Source organism: Periophthalmus magnuspinnatus, chromosome 9 (genome assembly GCF_009829125.3).
Source record: "Periophthalmus magnuspinnatus isolate fPerMag1 chromosome 9, fPerMag1.2.pri, whole genome shotgun sequence".
NCBI lineage: Eukaryota > Metazoa > Chordata > Actinopteri > Gobiiformes > Gobiidae > Periophthalmus > Periophthalmus magnuspinnatus.
The window spans coordinates 32,289,664-32,306,705 of record NC_047134.1 but is presented as its reverse complement, the minus strand read 5'-3'; the positions used below and the strand labels follow the sequence as shown (position 1 = coordinate 32,306,705).

Sequence of the window (17,042 nt, the reverse complement as noted above, 5' to 3'; positions counted from 1 at the left end):
AAAACAACTGAATGCTGTCTGATTGATTCAGTCCTCATATTGAGAAGATGGCTGCAGTAGTGTCTTGCTGAGGGATCGAACCACTAACACTAACAATTGGAATCCTGTACATACAAATACATAGAATTGTAGCTGAAGAATACTATTTTCGTTTGAAACTCTAATAAGCATATTTCATAACCATAGGTCTATATTTTAGTACATTGTAAATTAAAGTACTGTATATAGAATTGCAAATGTAGTTTCTCATGAATGTATAATGTTTAGCTTATTAAGGTGTAGGCTGTGATTATAGGTAGATGTGGTGTACGAGTGGACTGTACTGTGAATGTATGTACTGTAAGTTTGTGAGAGATCTGGTGATCTGAGGGCAGTGGTCTATGGATGAGTTTTAAGATATGAAAGAGGGTTTGTATTCTGTACTTTGTATTTTGTACTTATTGTTTTTATGAGCTGTGGTGTAGCTGGGGTTTTATTTCCAGCAAGGGACAAAGGATGAAAATTAGCACTGGCTATAATCCTGCATATTTACAGGTGTGGGATTCGTTCCCCATGCCTCTGTTCTTAATATGCATTGTCCCTTCATTAAATAATAAACAAACAAACAAACAAAGCCTGATATACACACAGTTCATTGTATATGGTCATTTGCAGTATGTACTACTACAATAACATCACCGGACTTTTCGTAATAAAACGCAGTTTGAAGTCAAAGCGGAACCTTATCATCACTTTTTGTATCTCTTCGGCCTGCGTTCAAAGCGGACTCATGTGGCGGTTCCGTTGCCGGAAACACATTTTAAAGATATTTTTTTTATTGTTTTCCCCCTCTATATCAAAATGCAGTCAGACAGTCTCCGATGGGAAACGATAGAAGCTTTGAAAAACTCTCCAAAAGGAAAACTTCACTATGATCCCCACTGGTCTGAAAGAGGAGAGGTGAGAAATGCTGAAGTTGGTTTATGTTAGCTTTTTGGCTACAAGCTAACAAGTTTATAACGTGGATATTTTCACTAGTTATTTGATCTTCACAGTTTGGAAGCGTGGACATTCAGAGCAATATATTTATTATCAACTGTTTATGTATAGAAGTTAGGCAGTAAGACATATCACAGCAAAGTATTTTAGCATTTTCTAGCATTCTAGCATTTTCACTTTCTATTGATAATTAGTTTGTTTATCTTACCTGTTCAGTGTAAATTTAAACTTTTAAAGTGGTTTATAAATACTTCATATTAGCTTAGTTTAGGACACACTGATGCAGTGGTTGTGTGCTATGAAACTAGATTTTCACATCAGCATAATTTGACTATATTCAGAGGACAATAATCAAATAATTCACACTAAAATATGTAGTATCAATGGCTGCAGTGTTAAACTGGCAATTGTTAAAAGTTTATTATCAGACACCTCAAGTTGTCAGATTATTAAAATGGAATGCAAATTGCAAATGAGTTGTTAGTTACTGATAAATGAAAATGACTTCCTGACATTTATTTACAGTTGAATGGTCGGTAATTCTCATGAACGTCCGGGATTTCCAAAGTTTGACAGCCGACATCACCGGCAAAGAAAGTATTGCATAACTTCTAATCGAGTCTACTCTTTAGTAGCAAATTCCAGTTTGAAATTTTATTGTGACACTACTTCAAATTCCAATGTGAGTACACTACCAGTCAAAAGTTTGGATACACTTTGCTTTGTCGACAGCGCTTCAAACCCTTGGCCTTCTTTCAATGAACTTCATGAATAGTGCAAAGCAAAGGGTGGCTATTTCTAATGTAACTAAAACTAAACGTTTTGAGATATTCCATATGTGTCATTCAAAGTTTTGATGTCTCTAGTGAGAATCTAAAATCTAAGTAATCATGCCTTGTACTCTATACCATTATCAGATTATTCACATTAGACTTTGCTGTTTGAATTATATTTTAATAATTGGGCACTCCAGAAATCTTATAATAATCAGATTTGGACTGTGCATGTAACTGCAGCCAGCCCATTTCCCTGCTATTCTGATCTAATCCCAACACTCCGTATGCCAAATTCATAATTAGTCATTTTTAATGTTATGTCATCAAAAAGCCAGCAGCATTGCAGCACTCACTCCCTCTTCTCTTATAGGACATTTTGGCAGGTTATCAGGAGTCTCCGAGCCTCTCCTCTTATTCTGCTCCTGTGGTGGAACGCCTCAACTCTCTCCAGATACACAAGTCCAGGCTGAGCTCCGTATCAGGCGGGTCCAGTCCGGGTTTCTCTGAGGACGTCCATAACTCTTTCTCCTCCTGCTCCATCTTCAGCCTCAACAACAGGAATAATAATGGGCTTTCTACAGTGTCCTCAGCATCCCCCATAAAACAGGACATGGAACAGGTGAATGGACTGTTTTTGTTTTTATTAGAACAGAATAATATAATCAGTCACAAAATCACAAATTATTTATTGTGTTAGTGATCGACCAATATGTTTTTTTTTCATTGTTTAGAATCTAGAACAAATGATGTCCAATAAACTGGTGACATTTTTTCACAAACGACAAAAAAAACTTGATTTCTTCTGCATAAAAACTAGTTTAGATCTCCACAATCATATTCTGAAATGTGACTCTTGTATTAGTTTGTCGATTCATATTTCAGAATAATAATAATCTGTGTCCTGTTTTTAGGTGGTGAGTGAACCCTCCACAGAACCAGTGCCGTTTGCTGAAGCGGTGCTCAGTCCTCCTCCAACCTCAGGGCTTCTCCTGGTGTCGTGCAAAGAAATAAAAACGGCTGGACAGATCATCCGCTTTCAGGAGGAAACCAGGGAGAAAGCTAAGGTCAGGACAAAACTGTGCATGTTTTTTCCTGTGATAATACTTCCAGTTTTAAGGTTTTGATTTTCTGCCATGTTATAACATTGTTCCCTCATTAAAAAACACGCCTGAATGTCATCCATACATATCCATGAGTACTTAAGCGATCTCTCCCAGGCCCTATTTGAACCCTCCTTACAATTAGCAGTAAGATTCTGTGTAATGCTCAGTCCACAAGCCGACATCACCCATGCTCCCACACAATGAAGCACCATTTTCCCCAAAACCTAATTATGCCAAACAACTCACTCAGTCACTTTGTGTTGGTATGTTATGCTTTATTTTTGTACAAAGACAGGGCACAACAGTACATTAACCAGTCATAAGAGAGATGCTGGTGCTGGGTTATAGCATGAATCCTCATTTACACTTGTTAGTGGTCATGCTCACAAATGTTGATTTTTGTCAGTATATTTTTTCACAGTCAGATTAGGATCGAGGTTAGAGGTAGGAACAGGGTTTAGGGTTTTGGGATAGGTTTGCTAGCCGAGTGTCTGTAACTTCTTAGACAAAAGAGAGTATTAGTTAACTGTATTTAACAGATCACAAAAAATAATGTGAATGTCACTGAACCTTAATATTTGCTGTAGTTCCATCTGCAGATTATGAAATTAACTTTATGGAAACACAGCATGCAACAGTTAGCTTTGATTGACATGGAACGCTAAGCTCTGCCCCTGTCAGGAAACTGTTAATGCTTGCCCCTCACTCGCTACTCTACAAAAAACACTTTATTTGTGATTGAGATGAGAGCAAAATCACTTTTAGTCACAATATTACACAGATTGCACAAGTTTATTTGAGCCTATTAGAAGTAAATTCAGTCGTTTAAGGGTCATAAGCAATTTTTTTGTTTTCGTACCTAATGTACTGTGTGGTGAAAGCCGCTAAATAAGAAAAACTGCAAAATATAATCTATTCATTTTACATAGCATTTCACTGGCAATAACCAATGTAGAAGCTACTCAGGGTTGCCTTTTTACATCCACCCAAGCACATTGTTACTAAGAATCATGGGAAATCAATTACCTGACACTATCCCAGACACTTGTTTCCATGTAATGGTGCATTTTCAAGAGAACTATAAAGAAACAACTGCACTATCCCACACAGTTGTTTCTGTGCCAAGGTGCAATATCACAGCGGCAGAAAGGACTAAGTGGGCAGGGCTAAAAGTTCAAACTAAAACCTTTCTCTGATGGTTTGAAATTAAGTACAGGACATTTAAAAGGCAACCAAAAACAAAAAAACTAACTGAAGTATATATGTCTGTGTTTAGCTGGCAGTGCGTCAGAGACAGGAGGAGCAGGACAAGCTGGTGGCTGCGGTGGTGAGCTCAGAGACAGAGCAGCTCAAACGCTTTGAGGAGCTGATGGAGCTGAAGCAGAGACAAGACCTACAGAGTGTGCAAGACATGATGGACAGAGAGTGAGTGCATACATGCATCACGTCTATGTTAGCTCCACACTAGAGCACATGTGTCAAACTCAAGGCCCGCGGGCCAAATGTGGCCCTCCACAGGGTAAATTAAAAGGTATTATGTCTTAAAATCTGAGTTTATCAGGAGATGCACAGTTACACAGCCATATTTTTACATCTAGACAAATGCATATACAATATTTGTAACTTGAATAAGTAATAAATACAGAAACAGTTAATGAACACGTTAAAAAATGTGTTAGATTTTTACATCTGGGCCTTTGAGAGCAGCCATTTTGTTAATGTGGCCCTCGCTGAAAATGTATTTGACACCCTTGCACTAGAGGGTTCTACTTATTGACCAGGTATAACATACAGGACCACATTTGACTCCAGAGTACATTGGAGCAAATTACATCCATAGGAGTTTGTTTGGACATCGTTGTCGTCTAAAGCATAAATCATGACAAAAAATTAGGAACTCGTGCGTGTTTTGTCAATGATATATTCATAAAACTTACCACATTTTTTTTGTAAAAGTAAATATTAATGGTAATATTTGTATGAGCCATATCACTCATGCATTTGCTAACCCATTATCAAAACATTGATAATGCCAGTGTAGGTTTCCTCCAGGTGTTCTGGTTTCCCCTACGAGTAAATCCATGTACAATAGTCTCCCCTGGGGCCAGGTCTCCCCTGAAAAAGTGATTCTTAATCTCAGCAGAATTATTCTGTTCAAATAAAGGCTAATGAAATAAATAAAAGGTAAATTATGTAATTAACACTTAATATAACAATAACGTAATATAACATTAAATAAATGCATAGATTAATAAACACATTTTTTTTAATTTCAGAACAAAAGAAAGCATCGGGAGACAAGAAAAACTTAAAGAGGAACAGCGACATCGAACAAAGGTATGAGACCATTTTTATGTAATTTAAGGTGACTTCAGTTAACAAGGTCTTCACCTATACTTTGTCTAACTGTCATTACTCTGTCAGATCTTAAACCTGCGTCTCCGTGAGGCCGAGCAGCAGAGGCTGAGAGAGGCGGAGCTGGAGAGGCAGAGGCAGGCCGAGGGCAGGGAACGCCTCCGGACCTTAAACTCCATCCAGGAAGAAGTCTTACAGCTCAACCAGGTCCTGAACCAGGCCCTGAACACCCCCAAAGACCCTAAAGACCCCAGTGCCCAAGTCCTCGTGCAGAGCCTGGCTGTCCTGTGCCAGAGAGGGAACCAACTCTGCTCCCAGGTGTCCGAGGTGGTCCGGAAAACTGCAGAGGTATGGGATTAGAGTCCTCGTTAATCCTTGCTAGCGAGGACTCGCTTCCTCAAACTGGGACTAACCATTAAAACTATTAGATTAGACCTTAAATGTAGTGTGCTACATAAGTCTTTAATTAAGTTAATTCAATGTTTTTATGTGTGTTTTTTGCACAGTATCTAGCCAAAATGGTGTGGTGTCACATCTCTACTACATTTATAGATAAATTGGTGGTATTGATGGTGTCATAGTCCCAGATGGGGGCAAGAGACAGACGTCCATATTTATTACATTGTACTTTCTTATGAGATATCACAAATGTCAACATCTTTAAGTCACTAGACCCTAGAATATTACAGCAACACTTTGCATTTTAACAATATTTATTTTAGCAACATCTTACCTCATCTTATATAGCCTTTTTAAAGGGGCAGTATGTAAGTTTTTAGGTGGAGGGTTGGAAATTTTATCATCACGGAGAAAATATTGTGTTACCTGAAATGTTCCACAGAATGGCGTACAACTTGGCAATCTCCTTGGAGACTAGCAGGTAACACCAAACTAGTGTTTTTTGGCATTAAAACACATTTTATTTCATATGGATGATACAAGTTTAGAGCTGTGGAAAATTCCAGTCAAAGAAATAACATCCCCATGAGTGAAGGAGGTCGAGGACCCGCCACCAGAAAAGTTGCATAGTGCACCTTTTATTCATCAATCTAGGCATAGGCCATGAGAAGAACTGAAATGAACTTTCTCCAATATGTGTGAACTTGGTACACAGAAGCCCAGGATTAACATCAGCTTCATAGTACTTCATATTGTCACTTATCAAAGTTTACCCAGCTTCCTAACACATTCTCATCAGCTTTCATTTATTTAATATTTTTTGTTTTTCAGGGCGATTTCCCAAGTGTGGAGGACATGACCATAGCAGAACGAGCCCTCCACAACATGAGAGCTCTGATCCATCAGCAGCAAGAGGAAGTGAACAGAGCCGAGGAGAAGAAGAAGAAAGAGGCAGAACTGGAGGAACAGAGGAAGAAAGAGGCAGAGCAAAAGGCTAAACAGGAAGCAGAGAAGAAGGCTGCAGAGGCTGCCAAAGAGAAAGCCAAGAGAACAGGTCAGTCAAGAAGATAGAAGGTGTACTTAAGATGAGCAAGGAGGTGAAGGCGGCGGTCCTGCAATACAGATATGTCTGCCCTGGTAATATCGTGGGATCAAGGAAAGATACTGGTAAAGGTGAAGAAAAAGCAACTGCAGCTGCCTTCACCCGCCTGCATGGAGTACAAAACCTAAACATATGATGTGAAATGCAGTGCTGTTTAACATGCGTGGGGACTGACTGCTCATTGAAACCAACCTGTTTTTTTCAGAAACATTCTGCAGCGTACCTCTCCTTTTATTTCTCACGTATCTACTTTTATATCATTATAGATGTTTAAAATCACACAGAAAGGGCACAGGGTGTTGTCCACAGACAAAATTATTAATATGATTTTAATGAGCTAAATGTCATTTTCCCCATAGATCAAGCCTAAGCGTGCAAACTTTAAAAATGAGATGAGCTCTAGCCATGAAAAACTTTACTAACCTTTTATCAAAATGGGTTGCTGTTAATTGCTGTTGGGAAGACACAGAGCTTGCATTATAGTCCTTTGTTGTGGTGACATTCAGACTTTGAAGGTAAAGATAAAATAAAGAGCTGAGAAATGAAAAGTAATGAGTTACATGTGTGATCAGTAAACGCTCAATACCAGACAAAAGCACTAATGTCCTCTATAGCTTTGAATGACAGTATTGTTGTCTACTTTCAGGGCTGCAGAGCGTCCCAGAAGACTCAACTCTGAAATGGTTTAAAGAGCTCCAGGACTCTGCTGATGCTGTTGCCCAGTCCTTTGAAGAGTTGTCCTCCACAAAAGATGCCAAGGTTTGGACTTTTGCAATCTTTTTCTGTTTGGTTATATCATGTTTTTATCTTGATCAATGAAACAGCTGTGCCCTTTTTCACAAACCTAAAGGGGACATATCATCTAAAATGTATTATATATATGTATATATTTTTATGAACTTTTAACCATGTCATAACTGTCTTTCAATTAACTCATAATCCAGTTTGTGTGTGCAGAAATGACAAATAAGTCATTGAAAATCTGCAGGTTGTGAAATACCCCCGCTTATGACAGCCCCAAATCACATTGCTGTTCACCACTGCTTAGATGATCTTATTTCAGTCTAGATAAACCAATATTCTTATGGAGATAGATTGTGTCTGTGTTTATAGTTACTTAATACCTTACATTTTGACCTCAAAATATTAATAGCAGATCAGTGGCTGTGGATAAAAAAAAAAAAGCATCACCCATGAAAACCCCATATGGATCGGTCTCTACTTCAGTCCTGCTGTTAGATATGTTTTAGTCTTTCTTCAGAAGTCATTTTTCATTCATTGACGACATGCCTGTAGTTGTATTTAGCTTTGTTCATGCCTTAATCGTCTGTAAAAAGTCTTTTGCCTCTGAGTCTCACCAAACACTCCGTTTGAGATTCCTGGGTTTGTGATGTCATAGATAGAAACACTGTGCATTTTTAAGTGCATAAATAATCGCCATACTAGCTTCAAGCATGTCTGCTATCAAATTGTGTTCATTATTGCTGTGTCATGTTCCTCATTACTTGTTTTTGCTGTGGTAATTTCCTCTGCTGTCAGTAGATGACAGAAAATGATCCATCTTTAGCTACTATTTTAAGTTCTAAGTCATAAAATGCCAAAGCGAAGGTACTCAGGGCCAATATATAAATAGTGCGTAATATTTTATCTTGATTCTACAGGACCAAATCTTACAAATTCCTGTTTTTGTCCCACAGTTAAAGAAGTTGAAGTTGAATTTAATGAAGGCATCTGTGATCCCCGTGAGTCAGATCTCCACCAACTCTGGCTCCTCCCTCCGTGACATCTTTGACAAAATTGATAAACTGCTGAGCGGCAAAACGGTGCAGTCTGGAGGGATGTCTGTGTCCACAACACATCACCCGCAGGGACGCCAGTTCGCCTGCTACAAACTTGCTGAAAAGTTTGTGGTGAGTCATATTTACTTTTCACTTTGGCTTAGTTTGCTCTTTTCTAAGGCTTTAAGTCCTTAGTCTTTTAGTTGAGTAATCTGTTGATGGTGTCTTAGTCAACCAAAATTAGTCGACTAATAATTTTATTATAAGGATTTATATGCACAAGGATAGGATGATGAGTGTGATGAGTGAGTTAGCTGAAGCTTTAGGAATAAACGATGAATTTAAACAGCCTTTTTACATACAGGTACAGTTTTGGTATATAGTAAATGATCACATTTTTACCTAGCACTTTTCCACCTTCAAAGCACTGAAAGTGCCTTACATCAAAGAAACACTTGCCCCTTCACACACACATTCATACACCAGTGTACTCAGACATGGGGGGGCGAGGTGGGTTAAGTGTCTTGCTAAAGAACACAATGACGGCATTCACCTGTGAGAGCTATAATCACATCAGCAACCTGTGGGTCAGTGGATATGACTGCTCTACCAATGATGTTTTCCTACTATAAATAGTTGTAGTCTTTTGAGTGCAGATAGTTTGGAGAGCTTGAATCATGACACTTTTTTGCCGACTAATCAATCTGCAGGACTGTAGTCGATCGAGAATTGTTTTAGTCAACCACAACAGTCCTACAAATTTCCTCAAATCTGGGTTCATTAAAATACTATTCTGGCTTGTTTTAGGATACATTCACACTTGTAGATCATACAACCCATCAAAATTGCGACTAAACTAGAACAAAATTTGCAACTAAACCTAGACCAGACCAGAAAATAACCAGAATATACAGGAGGATATGATGAAGTTTATAAGACATCCAGGTGGGATATCTCCAAAATAGTCAGCAAAAAATTTGGCTTGCAAACAGAATTGATCCGGCAGTTATAGTCTGTTAACGAAGCATCTTCTTTAGGCTTCTTATTGTTTATGTCCTGGTTTGGTCCTGGTTTGGTCCTGGTTTGGTCCTGGTTTGGTCCTGGTTTGGTCTTGGTTTGGTCCTGGTTTGGTCCTGGTTTGGTCTTGGTTTGGTCTTGGTTTGGTCCTGGTTTGGTCCTGGTTTGGTCCTGGTTTGGTCCATACCCATAGGTTTAAACCTTACTGAATTCTGCTTTAGTCCTCTCTCTCTCTTTTTTACCCCCTTCCAGTTTTGGCATGGACAAGTGATTTTGAAAGCTCTTTTTGGTCTAGTTGTGACCTAAATGTACAAATTTAAAATGCTGCTTTACCATATGTCTTAGTTCTAATTGAACTGCAATTTTTCTAACAAGCATTGTGATTACGATTTTCAATGTGTGTTTGATGTATTTTTAACCCTTCCTGCAGCATTCATGTTTGAGAAAAAACCTGGACTACTACACTAATACAAAAGTCCCATTCACTTCAGAACATGTTGGTATACGTCTGCTACAGGGTTAACAGTTTTTATACATGGTATGTAAGGATAATTAATGTAGTTTTTTGTTGTGAAGTAAATTATGTTGGCTGAATAACATAGCTTGCCATTTGCTAATTGGAACTATTCTAATTGCAATTTTGATTCAGTTTCAATATGTCTTGCTGCCCAACATACAACAAGAATTTTTATTTCAATACTTAATTACTTCAATATTTATCTAGAAACAAGGAGAGGAGGAGGTAGCGTCTCACTTCGAAGCGGCCTTTCCAATCGCGGCAGTGGCCTCAGGGATCTGGGAGCAGCACCCCATCGTTGGAGACCTGTTCCTGGCTCACCTCCACAGGAAGTGCCCCTTTTCCATCCCATTCAACCCCCGGAGGAAGGACGCAGACTCTGACCTGGAGCACCACAGGTCAGACAATAGGGGGTGCTCAGCTAGAACAGGGGTTGACAACCTTTAACACCATTTGTACCCGGTTTCCATGAAAAAAAAACAAAAAACTCTGGGAGCCACAAATACTTTTTGACATCTAAAATGAAGAGAACACTGTATATATTGTTTTTGGTTTTTTTTACCTTTACACTTTGTATAAACAACTATAGTGTGTTGCTTGTGAAATCCATGAAGTGCTACAGAGACTTCTGCTCCTGAACCTCTGGGCACAGCTTCTGCAGATCGGGGCTGTATCTTTATGCTTGACTGTAAATGGTCATCTGTGAGGCGTGAGCAGTGTTGGTTTTTAACATAGTTCCTTGAGTGTGATGTGATGTGATGATGATGAGTGACAAAAAATAATAAAATATAATTTTATTTCAATATTTCAAGATCACAGTGATCTTTCAATTTAAACTTCAATTTAAAAAATTACACACAAATAAAATACACTTCAATTAAATACCTAGAATTTATTTTCCCAAGCCACATGGAGTCGCAGTATAAGGAAGAAAAAGTTGCCAACTTCTGGGCTAGAAGATAGAGGGCAAAGGCCAATGACAGTGTAAGGGAGACTGACTGATTTTTTTTATTTTTTTTTTTTTTATAGAAAGCTCCAAACAAAAAATCCACTAATGTTGAACCTGATGATTTTTTTATGGGGATTGGCTCCACAAACATTTAATTTTAATCTCATGTCTTAAAGGCGCTGTACCTGACTCTGTCTTTAAAATGAACTAGGTCTGTTTTTCACATTTTTTACAGTTTGCAGTGACTCAAAGTTATCACTTATCTTATACATTCTGAGCATCCTAATTAGTTCATAAGTGCTTTTCACAACTTTCAGAGGCCAAAGCAGCGTTTAGTGTACCTGAAGTTCGCAACATTTAGCATGCTAGCAGTGCACTTCCTGCTTTTCAGAGAAGAAAACTCTTTATAATTTCACACATAGAGCACACAGCCAGCTTATTTTGACCTCAATACACTGTATCTGTACTGGGGAAAGACAAATTTTGCTCAAATGCATGGGGAAAAAAAAATCAGATTCAGGCTCTTAAACTATTACCATTCCATCTTTTGTCCTTCTGTGGCTCCTCTAGATTTGGTTATCTGTTTGCCATTGCAGGATGATGGGGTACCGTGTGGATGAGTCCAGTGGGCTGGAGACAGATGACAGTTTTTTGAAGCGCATGTCGGGGATGATCCGGCTCTATGCTGCCATCATCCAACTACGGTGGCCTTATGGGTCCCAACAAACGGTACGCGCTCGATTGTCTATACGCATTCATCATGTCAAAGATTAACACTGAGGTGGAGAGGAAGTGAGGAAGAGTTAGAAATTGGAACTGCATGATTCCATGGAAATAGAAAGTTATAACCATATTCCAGAACTGTCCATGGAGATGGATAATAGTTATGCCAAAGGAGCAATATTTCCATGGAAGCAAGTAAGAGGGGACCATCCTCCAGGCCAGGTTTGTGGAAATGCAAGCCCAGTCAGAGTAAGGATGCATGTTTTTCAGTGCAGTTAAAAAAATAAAAATAAAATAAATTATATAATGATTTCAGTATGTTTATTTATATTCATAGTATATTTTTGTCTATTTCTTGACAAAAACGTTGCATACTATTGCTTTAAGTTTTGGCCCACTTTATGATTAATGTCCCTATATCTCCTTTAAATTTATTTAGTTCAAAACTGACATTTTTCTTGCCTCCGCAGTTAAATGCTAAAGACCAATCGATTTTTTGACAGCATCTGAAACGGGGCCGCACAATATACCGCATAGGAATTGGAATTGCAATTATCAAATCACAAAGGCTGCAGTTACTTAGATAATAGCATATTTTGTTCTTTGCACAGAACATTCTGTCTCATCATAATAGAAAATCTTGTACCTGTAGTTCATACCTACAAACATGTACTGAAATGCATGGAAGTCTTGTATTTGTAATTAATCAGTCCAGATTTCAGTCTTCTCTTAAATATTAATGTTCTTGGAGTTGTTTAAAATGTGCATTCTAAACACAATCGTACCTATTGAAACATCAATCGGAGATCAGATCATAATTAGATTCACAAATCACAATTAGATTTTTATTTGTAATTGTGCAGCTCTAATCTAAAGCAAAGCAGTTGTTTTTATAATGACATGTCTGTTGTTGACGCAGCCTGCTCCCCACGGTCTGAACCATGGCTGGAGGTGGCTGGCTCAGATGCTCAACATGGAACCACAGAAGGACACCACAGCCACTCTGCTCTTTGACTTCCTGGAGGTGAGTCTCTTTGGTTCCCCCATTTAACATTGTTTCTTCAAAAAACATACCTGACAGAAGCAGTTTGTATCAAGGAGGCTAAGTGGTGTGGTGAAGAAAATTTAAGCACTAACAATCAGAATAAGTCTGGTGAAGGACGGTGTATAGATTTTAAAAACACAGGGATTACTACTTACATACATGGTTCAATAAGAGGCACATGCTTTGAACAGGGAGTCTGATGAGGGTTACAAAAATGTTGCAAGACTAAAACCAAACCAAACTCCAGTCAGGGTTTTGACACAACAATAAGAGTCAAAGCAAGACAAGTAGAATGTTGGCAGGAACTGTATCCAAGACTTAAGTTTAAAGTTTTATAAATATGACCTTACTGTGTTCCCAGACATGAGGTAAATATCTTCAAATCAAATATTGCTTTTACTGATAACAATTGTAATAATGATTTATTCTTAGTTACTAACCATTCAACATGATGTTCCATTTATTTATTTTATAATTTGGTGTCTTGGTTCTCAAGGTGATTATCCAATCAGAAAGCAGAATGAGCCTCACATGAGTCTCTCATTGGGTTGGCAGTTTCAATGTTGAAATACAGTTGCTTTAAACCTAAAAGGACACTCTCTGACCTGAAAAGTCACTACCTAAACCAGCCAATCATGAATCAGTGTTAGTGGAGCCTCTGCAAGTTTAGGCACTGGCAACCCTGGTTCAGATGTGATTGTTATAGTTTTTTTTTTTTTGTTTTTTTTAAGGACAACCTACAGTTCCTTTAACCAAAGTGAACATAAAGTGCCTTTCTTGCTTGATTCAAATGTCTCTGTCTCTTCAGGTTTGTGGAAACGCTCTAGTGAAACAGTACCAAGGCCAGTTCTGGAAACTCCTCCTGTTTTTAAAAGAGGAATACTTCCCCAGGTAAAAAGGAGAAAATGTGTGAAAATGTGTTTTGTTTGAATATTTTTAATATGTATTTTTTTCTTTGAGCAGAATTAAAGCAGCAACCAAAGATGGACAGATGGGATCACTCACCAGACTTGAAAAATTTCTAGAGGTCAGAAAAATATGCTTTTAAAGGTGCAATTATGTCAGATTTCTGGTGGAGGACCTGCCGCCTGCTTGTCTCCATGGATGCTTGAGTGCTTGGGCTAGAATCTTCCACAGTGTGGCATTAAATGTATTTATTTCCATGGAGACAAGCAGGTAAGGTGGTAGGTTACATAATTTAAAAATCTTGTCTTTTTTTTACAGACTTCACTTCGGAGTCGACAGATCAGCCCTCCAAAAGGTCAACTCACTTCAGCTTTCTGGAGATCGTGATCCAAAATAAATACCAAAAAAATGAACTTGAAAAAGAAATAAGCCAAGTCATTGACCTCCTGTAAATATATGGAGCAACTCTACAGACACATGTGACACTGTGGGACGACTTTTATTTTTATTTTTTTTAAATCACTATAGAAACCTCAAAAAGACAACATTGTTGAATGTGAAATTGTGAGAAAGTGTTAAAACATTAACATAACCAGATGCCAGTACTCGTACTCATCGATGGGCTGCTATCATATTTGACGTTCACAACTCGCCTCTGAGCTGAGCAGTGCACTCTGAGCAGTGAGGAGTTAGAGCTGATGTGACCATAAAGAAGCACAATAACTGTTCTGCACATTAAGCTCAGCTTTGATCATATGTGACTGTCACAGGAACTATATTAGGAAGATATTTAGGATGCTAAAAAGTTTTTATAGTTCACAAAGGATATGAGCACAGTGCTTGTGTACAGTTCAGAAAGTGGTAGACATTGATGAGTGGTGCTGGCGAAAATAATCCAATTGACAAATTTGGCAACTGAATAGAGCTGCTTCAGAGCCTGGTGAAAGTGTGGCCATGGTAAAAGTGGTATCGGTGCATCCCTACATACGAGGTATTCACCACGATGAGTTTATAAGTGCATAAGTGCTCAACTTTGTGATACTAGAGCGGGGTTTCCTGTCACAGTAAAGCTAACAACGAGCATGTTAACCATGCAATTTCTGATTATCGGCCAATAAATTAGGACTTATTTTGACCCCAAGAGCTGCTTATATAATATATTTGTACTCGGGCAAGACAAACACATGTGAAATCAGGTACAGGCGGCTCTTAAAGGCAATACATATATCAGGGGAAATATTATTTTCAGATTGTATCATTTTTACCAGAATTTGCTGAGATCTAATTGGTGCTGTGGTATTTTGTGTGTATATGAATCCTACACTGAACATATTTTTGTATTTATTTTTATAGTTAGACCTTGTTAAGACTAGGATGTACCTGTGAATAACTGAACTGTGCTTTGAGAGAAAAAATATCTTTGGATGTTGTGCCAAAGTCTAAAATAAAAGTCAATGTTTTGTTTTTATACAAATGACTACCTACTTTGTTGTGGAAGTTTTGAAAAATGTACTTGACTAATGAATGAGATGTCTTCATTTGCAGAACCGCTGCTCTATCTGACCCTCTCCTCTGCATCCTCTGCTCTTTCACACCAACTATCTGTATGTCTTTTGTCATAGAGCTTTAGCCAGAGGGCCAGGTCAACATGAATTTTACAAATTAAAAAAGCCCTTTATGTTAAGTGAAAGAGCAAGACCAGTTACATTACCGGGGCCCCATCCTGGAGCCAGGCCTGGGGTGGGTGCTCGATAGCAAGCGCTTGGCGGCCAGGCTTTTCCCCATGGGGCCCAGCCGGGCTCAGTCCAAAGGAGTGACATGGAGCCATCCTCCCGTGGACCCCTTTTCTGGGGACATAGCATGTCACCTCGCTGGGGGTGAAGGAACCTGAGCTTGTGCGGGAGGTTGAGCGTTACTGGCTAGATATAGTCGGCCTCACCGCCATGCACAGTTTGGGCTCTGGAACCCAACTCCTTGAGAGAGGCTGGACTCTACATTTCTTTGGCGTTGCCCGCGGGGAGAGGTGGTGAGCTGGTGTGGACTTCCTTATTGCCCCACAGTTCAGCTGCTACGTGTTGGAGTTCACCCTAGTGAATGAGAGGGCCAAGGACAGGTCTCACTGTTGTGGCGGCATATGGGCCAAACAGCAATGTAGAGTATCTGGCCTTCTTGGAATCCCTGGAATGAGTACTGTCCTACTGGGGGACTTCAACGCCCAAGTGGGCAACCACAGTGACACCTGGAGGGGCGTGATCGGAAGGAATGGCCTCCCTGATCTGAGCGCGAGCAGTGTTTTTTTTATTGGACTTCTGTGCTAGCCACAGTTTCTCCACCACCTTGTTCGAGCACATCCGTGCACGTGGCACCCGGACACCCTAGGTCGGAGGTCAGTGATCGACTTTGCTGTCATGTCATCAGTCCTCCGGCCGTGTGTCTTGGACACTTGGGTGAAGAGAGGGGCAGAGCTGTCAAATGATCACCACCTGGTGGTGTGTTGGATCCGTTGGTGGGGGAGGAAGTCGGACAGACCTGGCAGGCCCAAGCTATCGTGTCTGCCCTCTGTCAGTGATGCCTTCAACTTACGCCTCAAGGAGAGCTTCTCCCAGATCCCGGGGGAGGCTGGGGATATGGACTCCGAGTGGGCCATGAGCTTCACATCTTTTTTTTGATGCTACTCGTAGCTGTGGTCGTAAGGTCTGCGGTGCTTGTTGCGGTGGCATCCCCTGAACCTGATCGTAGACACTGGAAGTAAGGGATGCTGTCAGGCTGAAGGAGTCCTATTGAGCCTTGTTGGCTTGTGGGAATCCTGAGGCAGCTGACGAGTACCGGCGGTGTCATTGCAATCAAAGGCAAACCACGGAGTTGGGAGAAGTTTAGGGAGGCCATGGAGGAGGACTATCAGACGGCCTCAAAGATATTCTGGCAAACCGTCCAATGCCTCAGGATGGGTGCTTCACCAACAGTTTTACAGTGCGGGCGGAGGGCTGCTGACCTTGACTGAGGATGGTGTCGGACGGTGGAAGCAATACTTTGAGGGTCTCCTCAATCCCACCGACTTCCGAGGAGGAAGCAGAGACTGGCAACCTGGAGGCAGATTCGTCACCCTGGCTGAAGTCACTGAGGTGGATGGCAAGCTCCTCGGTGGCAAGGCTCCGGGGGTGGACGAAATCCATCCCAAGTACCTTAAGTCTCTGGATGTTTTGGGGCTGACACGTCTCTGCAACATTGCGTGGCGGTCAGGACTGGAGTTGTGGTCCCTCTGTTTAAGAAGGGGTATCAGGGTGTGCTCCAACTACAGACACATTCTTTAGCCTCCCCGGTAAAGTCTATTCCAGGATATTGGAGAGGAGAATCCGACTGATAGTCGAACATCAGATTCAGGAGAAGCAGTGTA

The 17,042-nt window shown here is 40.0% G+C and overlaps 1 protein-coding gene across 1 annotated transcript; it reads left to right on the top strand.

The window, feature by feature from the left end:
* Positions 1-756: 756 nt before the first annotated feature.
* Positions 757-15,117, top strand: gle1 (GLE1 RNA export mediator). Its single transcript, XM_033973362.2, has 15 exons — positions 757-939; positions 2,125-2,373; positions 2,666-2,818; positions 4,134-4,282; positions 5,134-5,194; positions 5,282-5,560; positions 6,443-6,665; positions 7,360-7,472; positions 8,411-8,623; positions 10,233-10,423; positions 11,571-11,703; positions 12,617-12,721; positions 13,551-13,633; positions 13,706-13,769; positions 13,967-15,117. Exons 1-15 carry the CDS (start codon positions 841-843, stop codon positions 14,033-14,035), a joined length of 2,184 nt encoding a protein of 727 aa, XP_033829253.1. The 5' UTR covers positions 757-840; the 3' UTR covers positions 14,036-15,117.
* Positions 15,118-17,042: the final 1,925 nt, after the last annotated feature.

Coding starts and splice junctions, on each gene's coding strand:
- gle1 (XM_033973362.2), top strand. CDS start 841: ATGCAGTCAGACAGTCTCCGATGGGAAACGATAGAAGCTTTGAAAAAC. Junction 940..2,124: donor ACTGGTCTGAAAGAGGAGAG/GTGAGAAATGCT, acceptor CTTCTCTTATAG/GACATTTTGGCAGGTTATCA. Junction 13,770..13,966: donor GACTTGAAAAATTTCTAGAG/GTCAGAAAAATA, acceptor TTTTTTTTACAG/ACTTCACTTCGGAGTCGACA.